Source organism: Anomaloglossus baeobatrachus, chromosome 9 (genome assembly GCF_048569485.1).
Source record: "Anomaloglossus baeobatrachus isolate aAnoBae1 chromosome 9, aAnoBae1.hap1, whole genome shotgun sequence".
Taxonomy (NCBI): domain Eukaryota; kingdom Metazoa; phylum Chordata; class Amphibia; order Anura; family Aromobatidae; genus Anomaloglossus; species Anomaloglossus baeobatrachus.
The window spans coordinates 205774188-205790181 of NC_134361.1; the positions used below are offsets into that span (position 1 = coordinate 205774188).

Sequence of the window (15994 nt, forward strand, 5' to 3'; positions counted from 1 at the left end):
CAGAGGGGAAAAAAGGAAAAATTACCCAATTATGAAGGGGTGTACCATATAAATTTGGTAAAAATAGTGGTGGAATTCTTTTAATACATTATTAGGTGAAATTAATGGTGTCAATCAAAATTAGTGCTCGTCCTGGAGAAAATCCTGCCCATGTTAATGGAAAAAAAAAAAGGAAGAAGTACCCGATTATGAAGGGGTTTACCATATTAAATTGATAATAGTGGTGGAAATCTCTTTTTTTAGCACATTATATGGTGTCATTCAAAATTAGTGCTTGTACCGCAAAAAATCCTGCCCATGTTAATGGAAAAAAAAGGAAAAATGACTGAATAAATGTGATTTTTCTCTTGTGCTGCACCTAGTTTGTTTTCCTTCAGTCCATGGAGGAATTCTGCGGAGTCGGATGTCGTAGAAAACGTTGCGCTCGGCCAATTTTATTGTAATCTCTACAGAAATAACACAAGCAGACTGGTTGCAATAAACAGACTGTATTGAACGGACAGAACATATCTCCAGCACGGAGGGGTGGGGGGAGGGACACGGATTTCGTACAAACATCCCCAGTGGCCTGCCACCAATGTCATACCTCCACCCAACAGCTGACGTAGATCGGAAGCAGAGAGGCGCACAGGGAACGGGCGGCACGCCTGGCATCGCGGCACGGAGGGGCATTCACGGGGCGGTAGAAAATACAGAAATTGCATCGGAAGGACAGAGACGGACAGATTTGCTACATATCTGCTTTCCGAAATTCTCCCAGTCCACCCCGAGCGGGCGCAATTTGGCACAATTGCGTTGATTCTTGGCACAAATCGTCCTTTAAATGTAAACTGCGCAGTTGTAGTCGGCTTTAGTGTCCCCTCCCGATAACTGACGTCTCTGGGTTCATGGGTAAGAACCAAAAAAAACCTAAAAATTCAAGCATGCACAGATATAGGGAGGCATATAGGGACCCCCTCCATCAATAAAGTACAGTTTTTTGGGGAGGGGGCTTCGAGCAAATGTGAACACTGACTACGTGGTTTGGTCACAGCGTTTAAAGGGTTAACCATCCTGGTGCCATCGACGATTGATCTTTTTACTTTATATTGAGCTGACAAGTCATTAATAAGGGGATTGGCCGCCGGATTTCACAATACAGACTGCATAAATTATTCAAAAGATCTCGGACCTGATGAGGCTGATGTACTGACTTTGAAAATCCTTTTCAGAATAGCTGTGCGTTCCTCATAATAAATCGAGCATTTTGTGAGACTCATAAGATGATCGTGATGGGCAGAACGTTCAAAATGGATCACAAAAGTAAGTACACCAGTTCAAAAGATCTCGGACCTGATGAGGCTGATGTACTGACTATGAAAATCCTTTTCCGAATAGCTGTGCGTTCCTCATAATAAATCGAGCATTTTGTGAGACTCATAAGATGATAGTTTTGAACATCAGGATGGGCAGAACGTTCAAAATGGATCACAAAAGTAAGTACACCAGTTCAAAAGATCTCGGACCTGATGAGGCTGGTGGACTTACTTTGAAAATCCATTTCAGAATAGCTGTGCGTTCCTCATAATAAATCAAGCAGCTTGTGAGACTCATAAGATGATCGTTTTGGAATATTGGAGTGGGCAGAACTTTTAAAATGGATTACACAAGTAAGTACCCCAATTGAAAAGATCCCAGACCTGATGAGGCTGATGGACTTACTTTGAAAATCCATTTCTGAATAGCTTTTTGGTCATAATAAAATGAGGGTGGGCAGAACTTTTTAAAATGGATTACACAAGTAAGTACGCCAAGTCACAAGATCTCAGACCTGTTGAGGCTGATGTAGTTACACTGAGAATCCATTTCAGATTAGCTGTGTGTTCCTCATAATAAAACGAGACTCATAAAAATGCTCATTTTGAACATTAGGGTTAGGATGAACTTTCCAAATTGGTTACACAAGTATGTATGCAAGTTCAAAAGATCCCAGACCTGATGAGGCTGATGTACTTACTTTGAAAATCCATTTCCGAATAGCTGTGAGTTCGGACATAATAAAATGAGGATGAGCAGAACTTTTTAAATGGATTACACAAGTAAGTATGCCAAGTCAAAAGATCTCAGACCTGATGAGGCTGATGTACTTACTTTAAAAATCCATTTCAGATTAGCTGTGTGTTTTAGCATCTTATGAGACTCATAAAAATGCTCATTTTCAACATCATATTGGGTAGAACGTTCAAAATGGATCACAAAAGTAAGTACACCAATTTAAAATATCTCAGACCTGATGAGGCTGATGTACTTACTTTGAAAATCCATTTCAGAATAGCTGTACGTTCCTCATCATAAAAATGCTCATTTTGAACATTAGGGTTAGGAAGAACTTTCAAAATGGATTACACAAGTAAGTACCCCAGTTCAAAAGATCTCGGACCTGATGAGGCTGATGTACTTACTTTAAAAATCCATTTCAGATTAGCTGTGTGTTTTAGCATCTTATGAGACTCATAAAAATGCTCATTTTCAACATCATATTGGGTAGAACTTTCAAAATGGATCACAAAAGTATACACCAATTTAAAATATCTCAGACCTGATGAGGCTGATGTACTTACTTTGAAAATCCATGTCAGAATAGCTGTGAGTTTGGACATAATAAAATGAGGATGAGCAGAACTTTTTAAATGGATTACACAAGTAAGTATGCCAAGTCAAAAGATCTCTGACCTGATGAGGCTGATGTACTTACTTTGAAAATCCATTTCAGAATAGCTGTGTGCCTCATAATAAAACACATGGTATGAGACTCATAAACTGCTCATTTTGAACATTAAGGTGGGCAGAACTTTCAAAATGGCTCACACAAGTAAATACACCGATCTCGGACCTGATGAGGCTGATGTACTTACTTTGAAAACCCACTTCAAAATAGCTGTGTGCTCGGTTATAATAAAATGAGCATGAGCAGAACCTTTTAAATGGATTACACAAGTAAGTACGCCAATTCAAAATATCTCAGACCTGATGAGGCTGATGTACTTACTTTGAAAATCCATTTCCAAATAGCTGTGGGTTCAGTCATAATAAAATGAGGGTGGGCAGAACTTTTTAAAATGGAAGTAAGTACGCCAAGTCAAAAGATCTCAGACCTGATGAGTCTGATGTACTTACTTTGAAAATCCAATTCAGAATAACTGTGCATTCAAGCATCTTATGAGAATCATACAAAGATCGTTTTGAACAGCAGGGTGGGCAAAACGGTCAAAATGGATCACACAAGTAAATACACAAATTCAACAGATCTCAGACCTGATGAGGCTGATGTACTTACTTTGAAAATCCATTTCTGAATACCTGTACGTTCGGTAATAATAAAATAAGGGTGGGCAGAACTTTCACAATGGATTACACAAGTAAGTACACCAACTCAAAAGATCTCGGTCCTGATGAGGCTGATGCACTTACTTTGAAAATCCATTTCAGAATAGCTCTACGTTCCTCATATTAAAACGAGACTCCTAAAAATGCTCATTTTGAACATTAGGGTTGGGAAGAACTTTCAAAATTGGTTACACAAGTAAGTACACCAACTCAAAAGATCTTGGACCTGATGAGGCTGATGTACTTACTTTGAAAATCCATTTCAGATTTGCGGTGTGTTCCTCCTAATTAAATAAGCATGGCATGAGACTCATAAAAGGATCGTTTTTAACATCAGGGTGGGCAGAGCTTTCAGAAAGGGTTACACAAGTAAGTACACCAGTCTCATTGGGTCCAATAGATCTATTAGTATTGTGAAATCTGGTGACAGATCCCTCATTAAATCAATGGAGACAGTGACCCCAGCGCTGGTCAGGAGCCGCTTATCTCAGCCCCCCCCCCCCCCCCCGATATCGAGGACTGTTGGCAGAATCGGTTATTTTTCTATTATCCCCCTATAACGCACATAGTGGAATCATTTTGGAAATGTTACAATGTAACCCTGTCTGATTGGTTCCAAGATATCTTAGCGGGACGTCAAAAATACTATTTGGTAGAACGGGATACTGTTGGGTTCTGGTGATAATCCCCGGTACGTGCGGTGATTAGTGTCGGCACACGCTTGGTGTTTGGTTCCGGGTGGTGACTGTCTCTATTCTCCGCTTTCTGTAAGGGCCGCTGGGCTGAGACCGTGGTACTGGTGCCACGGAGGGACTGATTTGTCATTATCGCATTGGTTGAACGTGAATGCGGTGGCATGTGGGCAATGGCAAGTACTGGGGGGGCTAGCAACTGCGATGGAGAAATCCAATATTAGAAGTCCAATATTCACAGTTATAGTTCAGACCATGCTGCTCGGAGCGGCCGCAAATCTCCAGACCCGAAATCAACTTCCTCCTATATGTCTATGAGTTTGGATCAGGAGAGCCGCGGCCGGTCCAAACATCACTGTCCGTACTCAGACCTTGAATGCCGGTTTTATAAGTCTGACATTCACAGTTCTAGTTTGGACCCTGATGCTCGGATCGGCCGCAAATCCCCTGACCTAAAATCCATATCCTCTTATATTCCTGTGTTTCGTATCAGGAGAGCCGCATCCGGTCCAAACATCACTGTCCGCTCTCAGATCTTGAATGCCGGTTTAACATGTCCGACATTTAAAGTTATAGTTCAGACCATGATACTCGGAGCGGCTGCAAATCTCCTGACCCAAAATCAACATCCTCCTATATGTCTGTGGTTTAGATCAGGAGAGCCACGGCCGGTACAAACATCACTGTCCGTACTCAGACCTTGAATGCTGCTTTAACAAGTCCGACAGTCACAGTTCTAGTTCGGACCATGATGATCGGAGCGGCCGCAAATCTCCTGACCAGACACAAACCTCCTCCTATATGTCTATGTGGCTGATGAGTTCAGATCAGGAGAGCCACTGCCAGTCCAAACATCACTTTCCGTACTCATAAAACCGGCATTCAAGGTCAAAGTCCGACATTCATGGTTCTAGTTTGGACCATGATGCTCCTACCAATCGCGAATTTCCTCACCCAAAGTCTATAGCTTCCTATACGTCTATAAGTTCAGATCAGGAGAGCCGGGGCCAGTCCAAACATCACTTTCCGTACTCAGACCTTGATTGCCGGTTTTACATGTCCGACATTCAAAGTTCTAGTTCATATCATGATACTCGGACTGGCTGTAAATCTCCTGACCAAAAATCAATATCCTCCTATATGCTTGAGCTTCGGATCAGGAGAGCCACAGCCGGCCCAAACATCACTGTCTGTAGTCAGACCTTGAATGCCAGTTTTACATGTCCGACATTCATGGTTCTAGTTTGGACCATGATGCTTTGACCGGCGGCAAATCTCCTGACCTAAAATCAATATCCTCCTATATGTCTATGAGTTCAGATCAGGAGAGCCGCGGCCGGTCCAAACATCACTGTCCGTACTCAGACCTTCAATGCCGCTTTAACAAGTCCGACATTCACAGATCTATTTTGGACTATGATGCTCTGACCGATGGCAAATCTCCTGACCCAAAATCAATATCCTCCTATATGTCTATGAGTTCAGATCAGGAGAGCCGCGGCCGGTCCAAACATCACTGTCAGTACTCAGACCTTGGATATCAATTTTACAAGTCCGACATTTACAGTTCTAGTTTGGACCATGATGCTTGGACTGGCTGTAAATCTCCTGACCCAAAATCAATATCCTCCTATATGTCTATGAGTTCAGATCAGGAGAGCCATGGCCGGTCCAAACATCACTGTTTGTACTCAGACCTTGAATGCCGGTTTTACATGTCCAACATTCACAGTTCTAGTCCGGACCATGATGCTCGGAGCGGCCGCGAATTTCCTCACCCAAAATCTATATCTTCCTATGTGTCTATGAGTTTGGATCAGGAGAGCTGCAGCCGGTCCAAACATCACTGTCTGTACTCAGATCTTAAATGCTGCTTTAACAAATCCGACATTCACTGTTCTAGTTTGGACCATGATGCTCGCACCAGCCGCGAATCTCCTGACCCAAAATCAATATCCTCCTATATGCTTGAGGTTCGGATCAGGAGAGCTGCAGCCGGTCCAAACATCACTTTCCGTACTCAGACCTTGAATGCCACATTAACAAGTCCGACATTCACAGTTCTAGTTCGGACCATGATGCTCGGACCAGCCGCGAATTTCCTCACCCAAAATCAATATCCTCCTATATGCTTGAGGTTCGGATCAGGAGAGCCGCAGCCGGACCAAACATCACTGTCCGTACTCAGACCTTTAACAAGTCCGACATTCACAGTTCTAGTCCGGATCATGATGCTCGGAGCGGCTGCGAATCTCCTGACCCAAAATCAATATCCTCCTATATGTCTATGGGGCTGATGAGTTCCGATCAGGAGAGCCACGGCCGGTCTATCCTTAGATGTGTAAAATCGGCCTTCAGAAGGGGTATGTGGCTACCAAAGGTGATACAGCAAATCAGATGGTCGTTATTCCCGGGCCTCATTCAGACAGTGCATTTTAGCACCAATATTGACCATATATTTAGTCCGAATTTGTGTGTATGACACATTTAGCCATTGTCAAAAAGTAGTATCTCAGGAGCGACGTTCACCCCTATACTACCCCCCCCCCCCCTCCATGGCGTGATATATACAGACGGATTTCAGATAGGGGCATGCTGTAGGAGTGATTTATATGGCACTGTACACACATCTCCCTCCATTTTATGGCACTTTTTATTACTGGCTTCTTACCCCTAGTCTTCCTCCTCGCTCCTAACACAAGGACTCGCTCATAGGGGACGTGAGCGTGGCGTCTGGAATGATAACGATGATAACAAAAACGGGACCTAAGGTCCGGGAACAAGCAAAAAGCACAACATAAAAAAAATGCTGCTAAATATTAATAAAATAATTATAATACATATTAAAAAATAAAAAAAAAAGAAAGTGCCGGTGATGGGATTGAGAAAGAATAAGTTCAAGAGTGCGGAAGCATCTGGTGGGCAAGGAAGGAAGTGTACATGGGTGAATCCAGCCATCCGGTGCTTCCTATGGGTATGATGATGGGTCGGTCCAGCCCCATCCTTCTCAGCCGGCCCACGAGAGGTTAAGTCCGTCACTGATCCTCTGGGGTAGCGTCTTAGTCCTCATTTCGGGTCCATTGTAGGATATGGAAGTACTATGGGTGAGTCCAGCCCTCCCCACGCGAAGCCAAGACATGAATCTAGCCCCGCGCTCGTAAGATTCCCCGGTTGACGATGAGCGGATAAGTCTTATCTCCTCCCTATAAGTAGGAGGAGGGGTGGGGGGGTGAGTAGTGGAGGAATCCTCAAGTGTCCCCTAAAGGGTCCCCAGTCCCATCGTTCTCTTCCTCGGCCTCGAGGAGTAAGTCTTTGCAGCTGTAGTCTTCTCCTCGGCCGGCTCGGGACAAGGCGCTCACCCAACGGCGTTGCAGCTCCTCGGCTTCGGGGCTGAAGTAAAAGCTGAGCTGGCTCTGGCTGATCTTGAAGACGTGCTTGCGGTCCGAGCGCTCGCCCTGGTCGGTGGGGGTCACCTCGAAGCCGATTAAAGGGATGCTCCGCTGAGCCTTCACGTCCTAGTAGACAGAGAATCGATAATCTAGATATATCCATACGCATCGAGACAGAGATTAGTGCCCACATTATACTGACCTGGGGGGCTCCGTAGATGTACAGGACCAGGGGCTCGTTCTGTGGGATGACGAACCAGCCCTTGTGCCAGCTTTTGGCTCCTTTCTCCATATAATACATATAACTGCACATGACGCTGTGCTCCGCCACCACCGACGCTTGTTTCTGTGGGTAGGAAAAAAAATAGGACACGTTCAATGGTTAATAGTATAGGAAATTTGGAGGGTTCGTCCTATTAGGGTTACCCTATGACAGTAGGAATCGGAGGGTCATGTATGGGGAACCCTATTAGGTGGAGCAGAGAGCAGATCGTAGGAATAGGGGGGTCCTGTATGGGGAACCCTATTAGGTGGAGCAGATTGAAGGAATAGGAGATTCCTGTATGAGGAACCCTATTAGGTGGAGCAGAGAGCAGACCGTAGGAATAGGGGGGTCCTGTATGGGGAACCCTATTAGGTGGAGCAGAGAGCAGATTGTAGGAATAGGGGGGTCATGTATGGGGAACCCTATTAGGTGGAGCAGAGAGCAGATCGTAGGAATAGGGGGGTCCTGTATGGGGAACCCTATTAGGTGGAGCAGATTGAAGGAATAGGAGGTTCCTGTATGAGGAACCCTATTAGGTGGAGCAGAGAGCAGACCGTAGGAATAGGGGGGTCATGTATGGGGAACCCTATTAGGTGGAGCAGAGAGCAGACCATAGGAATAGGGGGGTCATGTATGGGGAACCCTATTAGGTGGAGCAGAGAGCAGATCGTAGGAATAGGGGGGTCCTGTATGGGGAACCCTATTAGGTGGAGCAGATTGAAGGAATAGGAGGTTCCTGTATGAGGAACCCTATTAGGTGGAGCAGAGAGCAGACCGTAGGAATAGGGGGGTCCTGTATGGGGAACCCTATTAGGTGGAGCAGAGAGCAGATTGTAGGAATAGGGGGGTCATGTATGGGGAACCCTATTAGGTGGAGCAGAGAGCAGACCGTAGGAATAGGGGGGTCATGTATGGGGAACCCTATTAGGTGGAGCAGAGAGCAGACCATAGGAATAGGGGGGTCATGTATGGGGAACCCTATTAGGTGGAGCAGAGAGCAGATCGTAGGAATAGGGGGGTCCTGTATGGGGAACCCTATTAGGTGGAGCAGATTGAAGGAATAGGAGGGTCCTGTATGAGGAACCCTATTAGGTGGAGCAGAGAGCAGACCGTAGGAATAGGAGGGTCCTGTATGGGGAACCCTATTAGGTGGAGCAGATTGAAGGAATAGGAGGGTCATGTATTAGGTGGAGCAGAGAGCAGAGAGCAGACCGTAGGAACAGGGGGGTCATGTATGGGGAACCCTATTAGGTGGAGAAGAGAGCAGACCGTAGGAATAGAAGGGTCCTGTATGGGGAACCCTATTAGGTGGCTGCAAATAGGGATCCCTGAATCTACCAAAATACTATATCCATGTATATTTATGTATATGAACTGGAGCCATGTAATACCGTTTGCCGATGCAGGAGAAATGTGCACCCATCTGATCTTCGAGGAGCTATCAAGGTGCAAGAACGGAACCGACTTGCTTAACCTACAGATTAGGGCGAAAACTCAGTAGATTCTTCAAATTGAACTATCCACTGTGCAGAGGTGGAACGATCGCGGTCACAGGGATCGCGACCAGGCAGGGGTGCAGGAGGCCCGCCGGCCCCAGCCCCTGCTTCAGCTGGATGTGCATCCGAGGCTGCACATCCAGCTGAAATGCATCCCGGTGCAGAGACCTGTCAGGTCCCTGCACTGCGATAGACACTACCGGCCAAACAGAAGCCGACAGTTTTCATCTGCATCCCAGTGACTGAGGGTGGTGCAAAAGCACCGACACCGAAAAAAGCTGCCGGCCACTGTGCGCTGGCTACACAGGAGGACACTGCAATGTGGGACCCGGTGGGGGTGAGTACAATGTAGTTGTTTTTTGCATTAGACAGAACGAAGACATATTTACCAGGATGGGGACATATATATGAGGAGAGGGACATAACATGCCAGTTAGGGGACAGTATGTACCAGGAGAGGGAGATATACACCAGGATGGGCCAAGTAGAGGGACAGTAGATACCAGGAAGGGGACAGTATGTACCAGGAGGGGGGCAGTATGTACCAGGAGGGGAACAGTATGTACCAGGAGGGGAACAGTATGTACCAGGAGGGGAACAGTATGTACCAGGAGGGGGGCAGTATGTACCAGGAAGGGGACAGTATGTACCAGGAGGGGGATGGTATGTACCAGGAGGGGGATGGTATGTACCAGGAGAGAACAGTAGATACCAGGAGGGGGGCGGTATGTACCAGGAGGGGGATGGTATGTACCAGGAGAGGGACAGTAGATACCAGGAGGGGGGCAGTATGTACCAGGAAGGGGACAGTATGTACCAGGAGGGGGATGGTATGTACCAGGAGAGGGACAGTAGATACCAGGAGGGGGCAGTATGTACCAGGAAGGGGACAGTATGTACCAGTAGGGGGCCAGTATGTACCAGGAGGGTGACAGTAGATACCAGGAGGGGGACAGTATATACCAGGAATAGGACAGTATGTACCAGTAGGGGGACAGTATGTATCAGGAGGGTGACAGTAGATATCAGGAAGGTGACAGTATGGGGACATATATACCAGGATGGTGACAAATATACCAGGATGGTGACATATATACTAGGATGGGGACATATATACCAGGATGGGGATATATATATACCAGAATGGGGGTCATTTTTACCAGGATGGGTTTATATATACACCAAGATGTGGGCTAGAATGGGAAACATATATACTAGGATGGGGGACATAAGAACAGGATGAGGGACATTACTACATAATGGGGGGGACAACTCGTATGTCTTTATAGGATTTAGAAGGATAAATGTATACATACATACATACATCTGACCAACATAAGGGGGGTGGGCCAGATCCAAATTTTACAGCAGGACCCATCGAACTCTAGTTACGCCACTGTCACCATGCATACCTCCAGGATGGACTTCCTCCGTTGTGGTGTATGGGCGTTGTACCCGGGGCTGGATGTAGATCCGTGCAGGGCGCCATAACAGTCCACACAGACGCGATTTGTTCGGTTATTGTCGTAGACAAGTCGGGCGCGAAACTCTGAGCACTTCCCACAAACGACCTGGATGTGACATTAATGGGAAGAAATGAGCTGCAGTGTAAAGCAGGGACACACCGGTCAAGATGGCAAGCAGAAGCAGATACACAAAAATAACCACAGGGCGGGAAAGGACGGAGATAATAAGGTCAGGAAAACCGGAACGTGACCAAGAAAGGAGCGTTCTCTGCAGTCATTATTTATTAGCGGGGCCCTAATGTATAATTCATCGTCTCCTGATCAGTGGCCCAATTATTACCTAGGATGATACTTAGCAAAGCAAACTGCCGCGTACGGGAGAGGCGTCCAGCAGCGAAAGCACATCCCCCCTCTCTGGAACGAGGATAGACGAGTGTATGGGGCACCTATCCCATAATATAGATATCCATTAGTGGACACAGACAGAAGAGGACCCCTATACTGTTCTTACACAGCGCCCCTCTTCTGTCTGTGTCCGCACCTTTGCTGGAATCCACAAGGTTCAAAGCACTTAAAAATCCCATATTTTTTTCTGCTGACAACTGGTTCTCCACTAGAGGGAGCTCAATGTACACAAATCCATAAGGATCCCATTGATGTCAATGAGAACTGTATAAAAACATCTGTTCAACTCCACCTAGTGGTGACCATTGGTAGAAATGATGCATGGAGAATAATGATGAGTGGGCACTACCATGCTCGGGTACTCGGTACTCATAACTAGTGATGAGCGGGCACTACCATGCTCAGGTGCTCAGTACTCGTAACTAGTAATGAGTGGGCACTACCATGCTCGGGTGCTCAGTACTCGTAACTAGTAATGAGTGGGCACTACCATGCTCGGGTGCTCTGTACTCGTAACTAGTGATGAGCGGGCACTACCATGCTCGGGTGCTCAGTACTCGTAACTAGTAATGAGTGGGCACTACCATGCTCGGGTGCTCAGTACTCGTAACTAGTAATGAGTGGGCACTACCATGCTCGGGTGCTCAGTACTCGTAACTAGTAATGAGTGGGCACTACCATGCTCGGGTGCTCTGTACTCGTAACTAGTGATGAGCGGGCACTACCATGCTCAGGTGCTCAGTACTCGTAACTAGTAATGAGTGGGCACTACCATGCTCGGGTGCTCAGTACTCGTAACTAGTAATGAGTGGGCACTACCATGCTCGGGTGCTCTGTACTCGTAACTAGTGATGAGCGGGCACTACCATGCTCGGGTGCTCAGTACTCGTAACTAGTGATGAGCGGGCACTACCATGCTCGGGTGCTCTGTACTCGTAACTATTGATGAGCGGGCACTACCATGCTCGGGTGCTCAGTACTAGTAACTAGTGATAAGCGGGCACTACCATGCTCGGGTGCTCAGTACTAGTAACTAGTGATGAGCGGGCACTACCATGCTCGGGTGCTCTGTACTCGTAACTAGTGATAAGCGGGCACTATCATGCTCGGGTGCTCAGTACTCATAACTAGTGATGAGCGGGCACTACCATGCTCGGGTGCTCAGTACTAGTAACTAGTGATGAGCGGGCACTACCATGCTCGGGTGCTCAGTACTAGTAACTAGTGATGAGTGGGCACTACCATGCTCGGGTGCTCGGTACTGGTAACTAGTTATGAGCGGGCACTACCATGCTCGGGTGCTCAGTAGTCGTATCTATTGATGAGCGGGCACTACCATGCTCGGGTGCTCTATACTCGTAACTAGTGATGAGCGGGCACTACCATGCTGGGTGCTCAGTACTAGTAACTAGTGATGAGCGGGCACTACCATGCTCGGGTGCTCAGTACTCGTAACTAGTGATGAGCGGGCACTGCCATGCTCGGGTGCTCAGTACTCGTAACTAGTAATGAGCGGGCACTACCATGCTCGGGTGCTCAGTAGTCGTATCTATTGATGAGCGGGCACTACCATGCTCGGGTGCTCTATACTCGTAACTAGTGATGAGCGGGCACTACCATGCTCGGGTGCTCAGTACTCGTAACTAGTGATGAGCGGACACTACCATGCTCGGGTGCTCTGTACTCGTAACTAGTGATGAGCGGGCACTAGCATGCTCGGGTGCTCTGTACTAACTAGTGATGAGCGGGCACTACCATGCTCAGGTGCTTGGTACTCGTTATGAGCAGTTGGATGCTCGAATTGGCATGACTCAAGCACCCGAGTATAATGGCAGTCAATGGGGGACTTGAGCATTTTTCCGGAGAGTTTTCCATTGACTGCCATTATATGAGGGAACATGAGTTGCGCCCATCCGAGCATCCAACTGCTCATTACGAGTACCGAACACCCGAACATGGTAGTGCCCACTCATCACTAGTTACGAGTACAGAGCACCCGAGCATGGTAGTGCCCACTCATCACTAGTTAAGAGTACAGAGCACCCGAGCATGGTAGTGCCCGCTCATCACTAGTTACCAGTACCAAGCATCTGAGCATGGTAGTGCCCACTCATCACTAGTTACGAGTACTGAGCACCCGAGCATGGTAGTGCCCACTCATCACTAGTTACGAGTACAGAGCACCCGAGCATGGTAGTGCCCGCTCATCACTAGTTACGAGTACTGAGCACCCGAGCATGGTAGTGCCCACTCATCACTAGTTACTAGAACAGTGCACCCGAGCATGGTAGTGCCCGCTCATCACTAGTTACGAGTACTGAGCACCCGAGCATGGTAGTGCCCACTCATCACTAGTTACCAGAACAGTGCACCCGAGCATGGTAGTGCCCGCTCATCACTAGTTACAAGTACTGAGCATCCGAGCATGGTAGTGCTCACTCATCACTAGTTACGAGTACTGAGCACCCGAGCATGGTAGTGCCCGCTCATCACTAGTTACCAGTACTGAGCACCCGAGCATGGTAGTGCCCCCTCATCACTAGTTACCAGTACTGAGCACCCGAGCATGGTAGTGCCCCCTCATCACTAGTTACCAGTACTGAGCATCCGAGCATGGTAGTGCCCACTCATCACTAGTTACAAGTACTGAGCACCCGAGCATGGTAGTACCCACTCATCACTAGTTACGAGTACTGAGCATCCGAGCATGGTAGTGCCCACTCATCACTAGTTACCAGAACAGTGCACCCGAGCATGGTAGTGCCCGCTCATCACTAGTTACAAGTACTGAGCATCTGAGCATGGTAGTGCTCACTCATCACTAGTTACGAGTACTGAGCACCCGAGCATGGTAGTGCCCACTCATCACTAGTTACGAGTACAGAGCACCCGAGCATGGTAGTGCCCGCTCATCACTAGTTAAGAGTACAGAGCACCCGAGCATGGTAGTGCCCGCTCATCACTAGTTACCAGTACCAAGCATCTGAGCATGGTAGTGCCCACTCATCACTAGTTACGAGTACAGAGCACCCGAGCATGGTAGTGTCCGCTCATCACTAGTTACCAGTACCAAGCATCTGAGCATGGTAGTGCCCACTCATCACTAGTTACGAGTACTGAGCACCCGAGCATGGTAGTGCCCACTCATCACTAGTTACGAGTACAGAGCACCCGAGCATGGTAGTGCCCGCTCATCACTAGTTACGAGTACTGAGCACCCGAGCATGGTAGTGCCCACTCATCACTAGTTACTAGAACAGTGCACCCGAGCATGGTAGTGCCCGCTCATCACTAGTTACGAGTACTGAGCACCCGAGCATGGTAGTGCCCACTCATCACTAGTTACCAGAACAGTGCACCCGAGCATGGTAGTGCCCGCTCATCACTAGTTACAAGTACTGAGCATCCGAGCATGGTAGTGCTCACTCATCACTAGTTACGAGTACTGAGCACCCGAGCATGGTAGTGCCCGCTCATCACTAGTTACCAGTACTGAGCACCCGAGCATGGTAGTGCCCCCTCATCACTAGTTACCAGTACTGAGCACCCGAGCATGGTAGTGCCCCCTCATCACTAGTTACCAGTACTGAGCATCCGAGCATGGTAGTGCCCACTCATCACTAGTTACATGTACTGAGCACCCGAGCATGGTAGTACCCACTCATCACTAGTTACGAGTACTGAGCATCCGAGCATGGTAGTGCCCACTCATCACTAGTTACCAGAACAGTGCACCCGAGCATGGTAGTGCCCGCTCATCACTAGTTACAAGTACTGAGCATCCGAGCATGGTAGTGCTCACTCATCACTAGTTACGAGTACTGAGCACCCGAGCATGGTAGTGCCCGCTCATCACTAGTTACGAGTACTGAGCACCCGAGCATGGTAGTGCCCGCTCATCACTAGTTACCAGTACTGAGCACCCGAGCATGGTAGTGTCCGCTCATCACTAGTTACCAGTACTGAGCACCCGAGCATGGTAGTGCCCCCTCATCACTAGTTACCAGTACTGAGCACCCGAGCATGGTAGTGCCCCCTCATCACTAGTTACCAGTACTGAGCACCCGAGCATGGTAGTACCCACTCATCACTAGTTACGAGTACTGAGCATCCGAGCATGGTAGTGCCCACTCATCACTAGTTACCAGAACAGTGCACCCGAGCATGGTAGTGCCCGCTCATCACTAGTTACAAGTACTGAGCATCCGAGCATGGTAGTGCTCACTCATCACTAGTTACGAGTACTGAGCACCCGAGCATGGTAGTGCCCGCTCATCACTAGTTACGAGTATTGAGCACCCGAGCATGGTAGTGCCCGCTCATCACTAGTTACCAGTACTGAGCACCCGAGCATGGTAGTGCCCCCTCATCACTAGTTACCAGTACTGAGCACCCGAGCATGGTAGTGTCCGCTCATCACTAGTTACCAGTACCGAGAACCCGAGCATGGTAGTGCCCACTCATCACTAGTTACCAGTACTGAGCACCCGAGCATGGTAGTGCCCCCTCATCACCAGTTACCAGTACAGAGCACCCGAGCATGGTAGTGCCCCCTCATCACTAGTTACGAGTACTGAGCACCCAAGCATGGTAGTGCCCACTCATCACTAGTTACCAATACCGAGCACCTGAGCATGGTAGTGCCCGCTCATCACCAGTTACCAGTACAGAGCACCTGAGCATGGTAGTGCCCCCTCATCACTAGTTACGAGTACTGAGCACCCGAGCATGGTAGTGCCCGCTCATCACTAGTTACCAGTACCGAGCACCCGAGCATGGTAGTGCCCCCTCATCACCAGTTACTAGTATTGAGCACCCGAGCATGGTAGTGCCCGCTCATCACCAGTTACTAGTATTGAGCACCCGAGCATGGTAGTGCCCGCTCATCACTAGTTACCAGTACAGAGCACCCGAG

General features: G+C 47.9%; 1 protein-coding gene across 2 annotated transcripts in view; it reads right to left on the reverse strand.

Moving 5' to 3' along the window:
* Nucleotides 1–406: 406 nt before the first annotated feature.
* Nucleotides 407–15994, reverse strand: part of FGD1 (FYVE, RhoGEF and PH domain containing 1) — a 141026-nt gene continuing 125438 nt past the window's right edge. For both annotated transcript variants that reach the window (XM_075324312.1, XM_075324314.1), the window contains exons 16-18: nucleotides 10621–10779; nucleotides 7650–7793; nucleotides 407–7573 (exon numbers count right to left, since the gene is read on the reverse strand). In XM_075324312.1, coding sequence (XP_075180427.1) covers nucleotides 7307–7573; nucleotides 7650–7793; nucleotides 10621–10779 — 570 coding nt within the window. In that variant the 3' untranslated portion in view covers nucleotides 407–7306. The remainder of the gene's footprint in view (nucleotides 7574–7649; nucleotides 7794–10620; nucleotides 10780–15994) is intronic.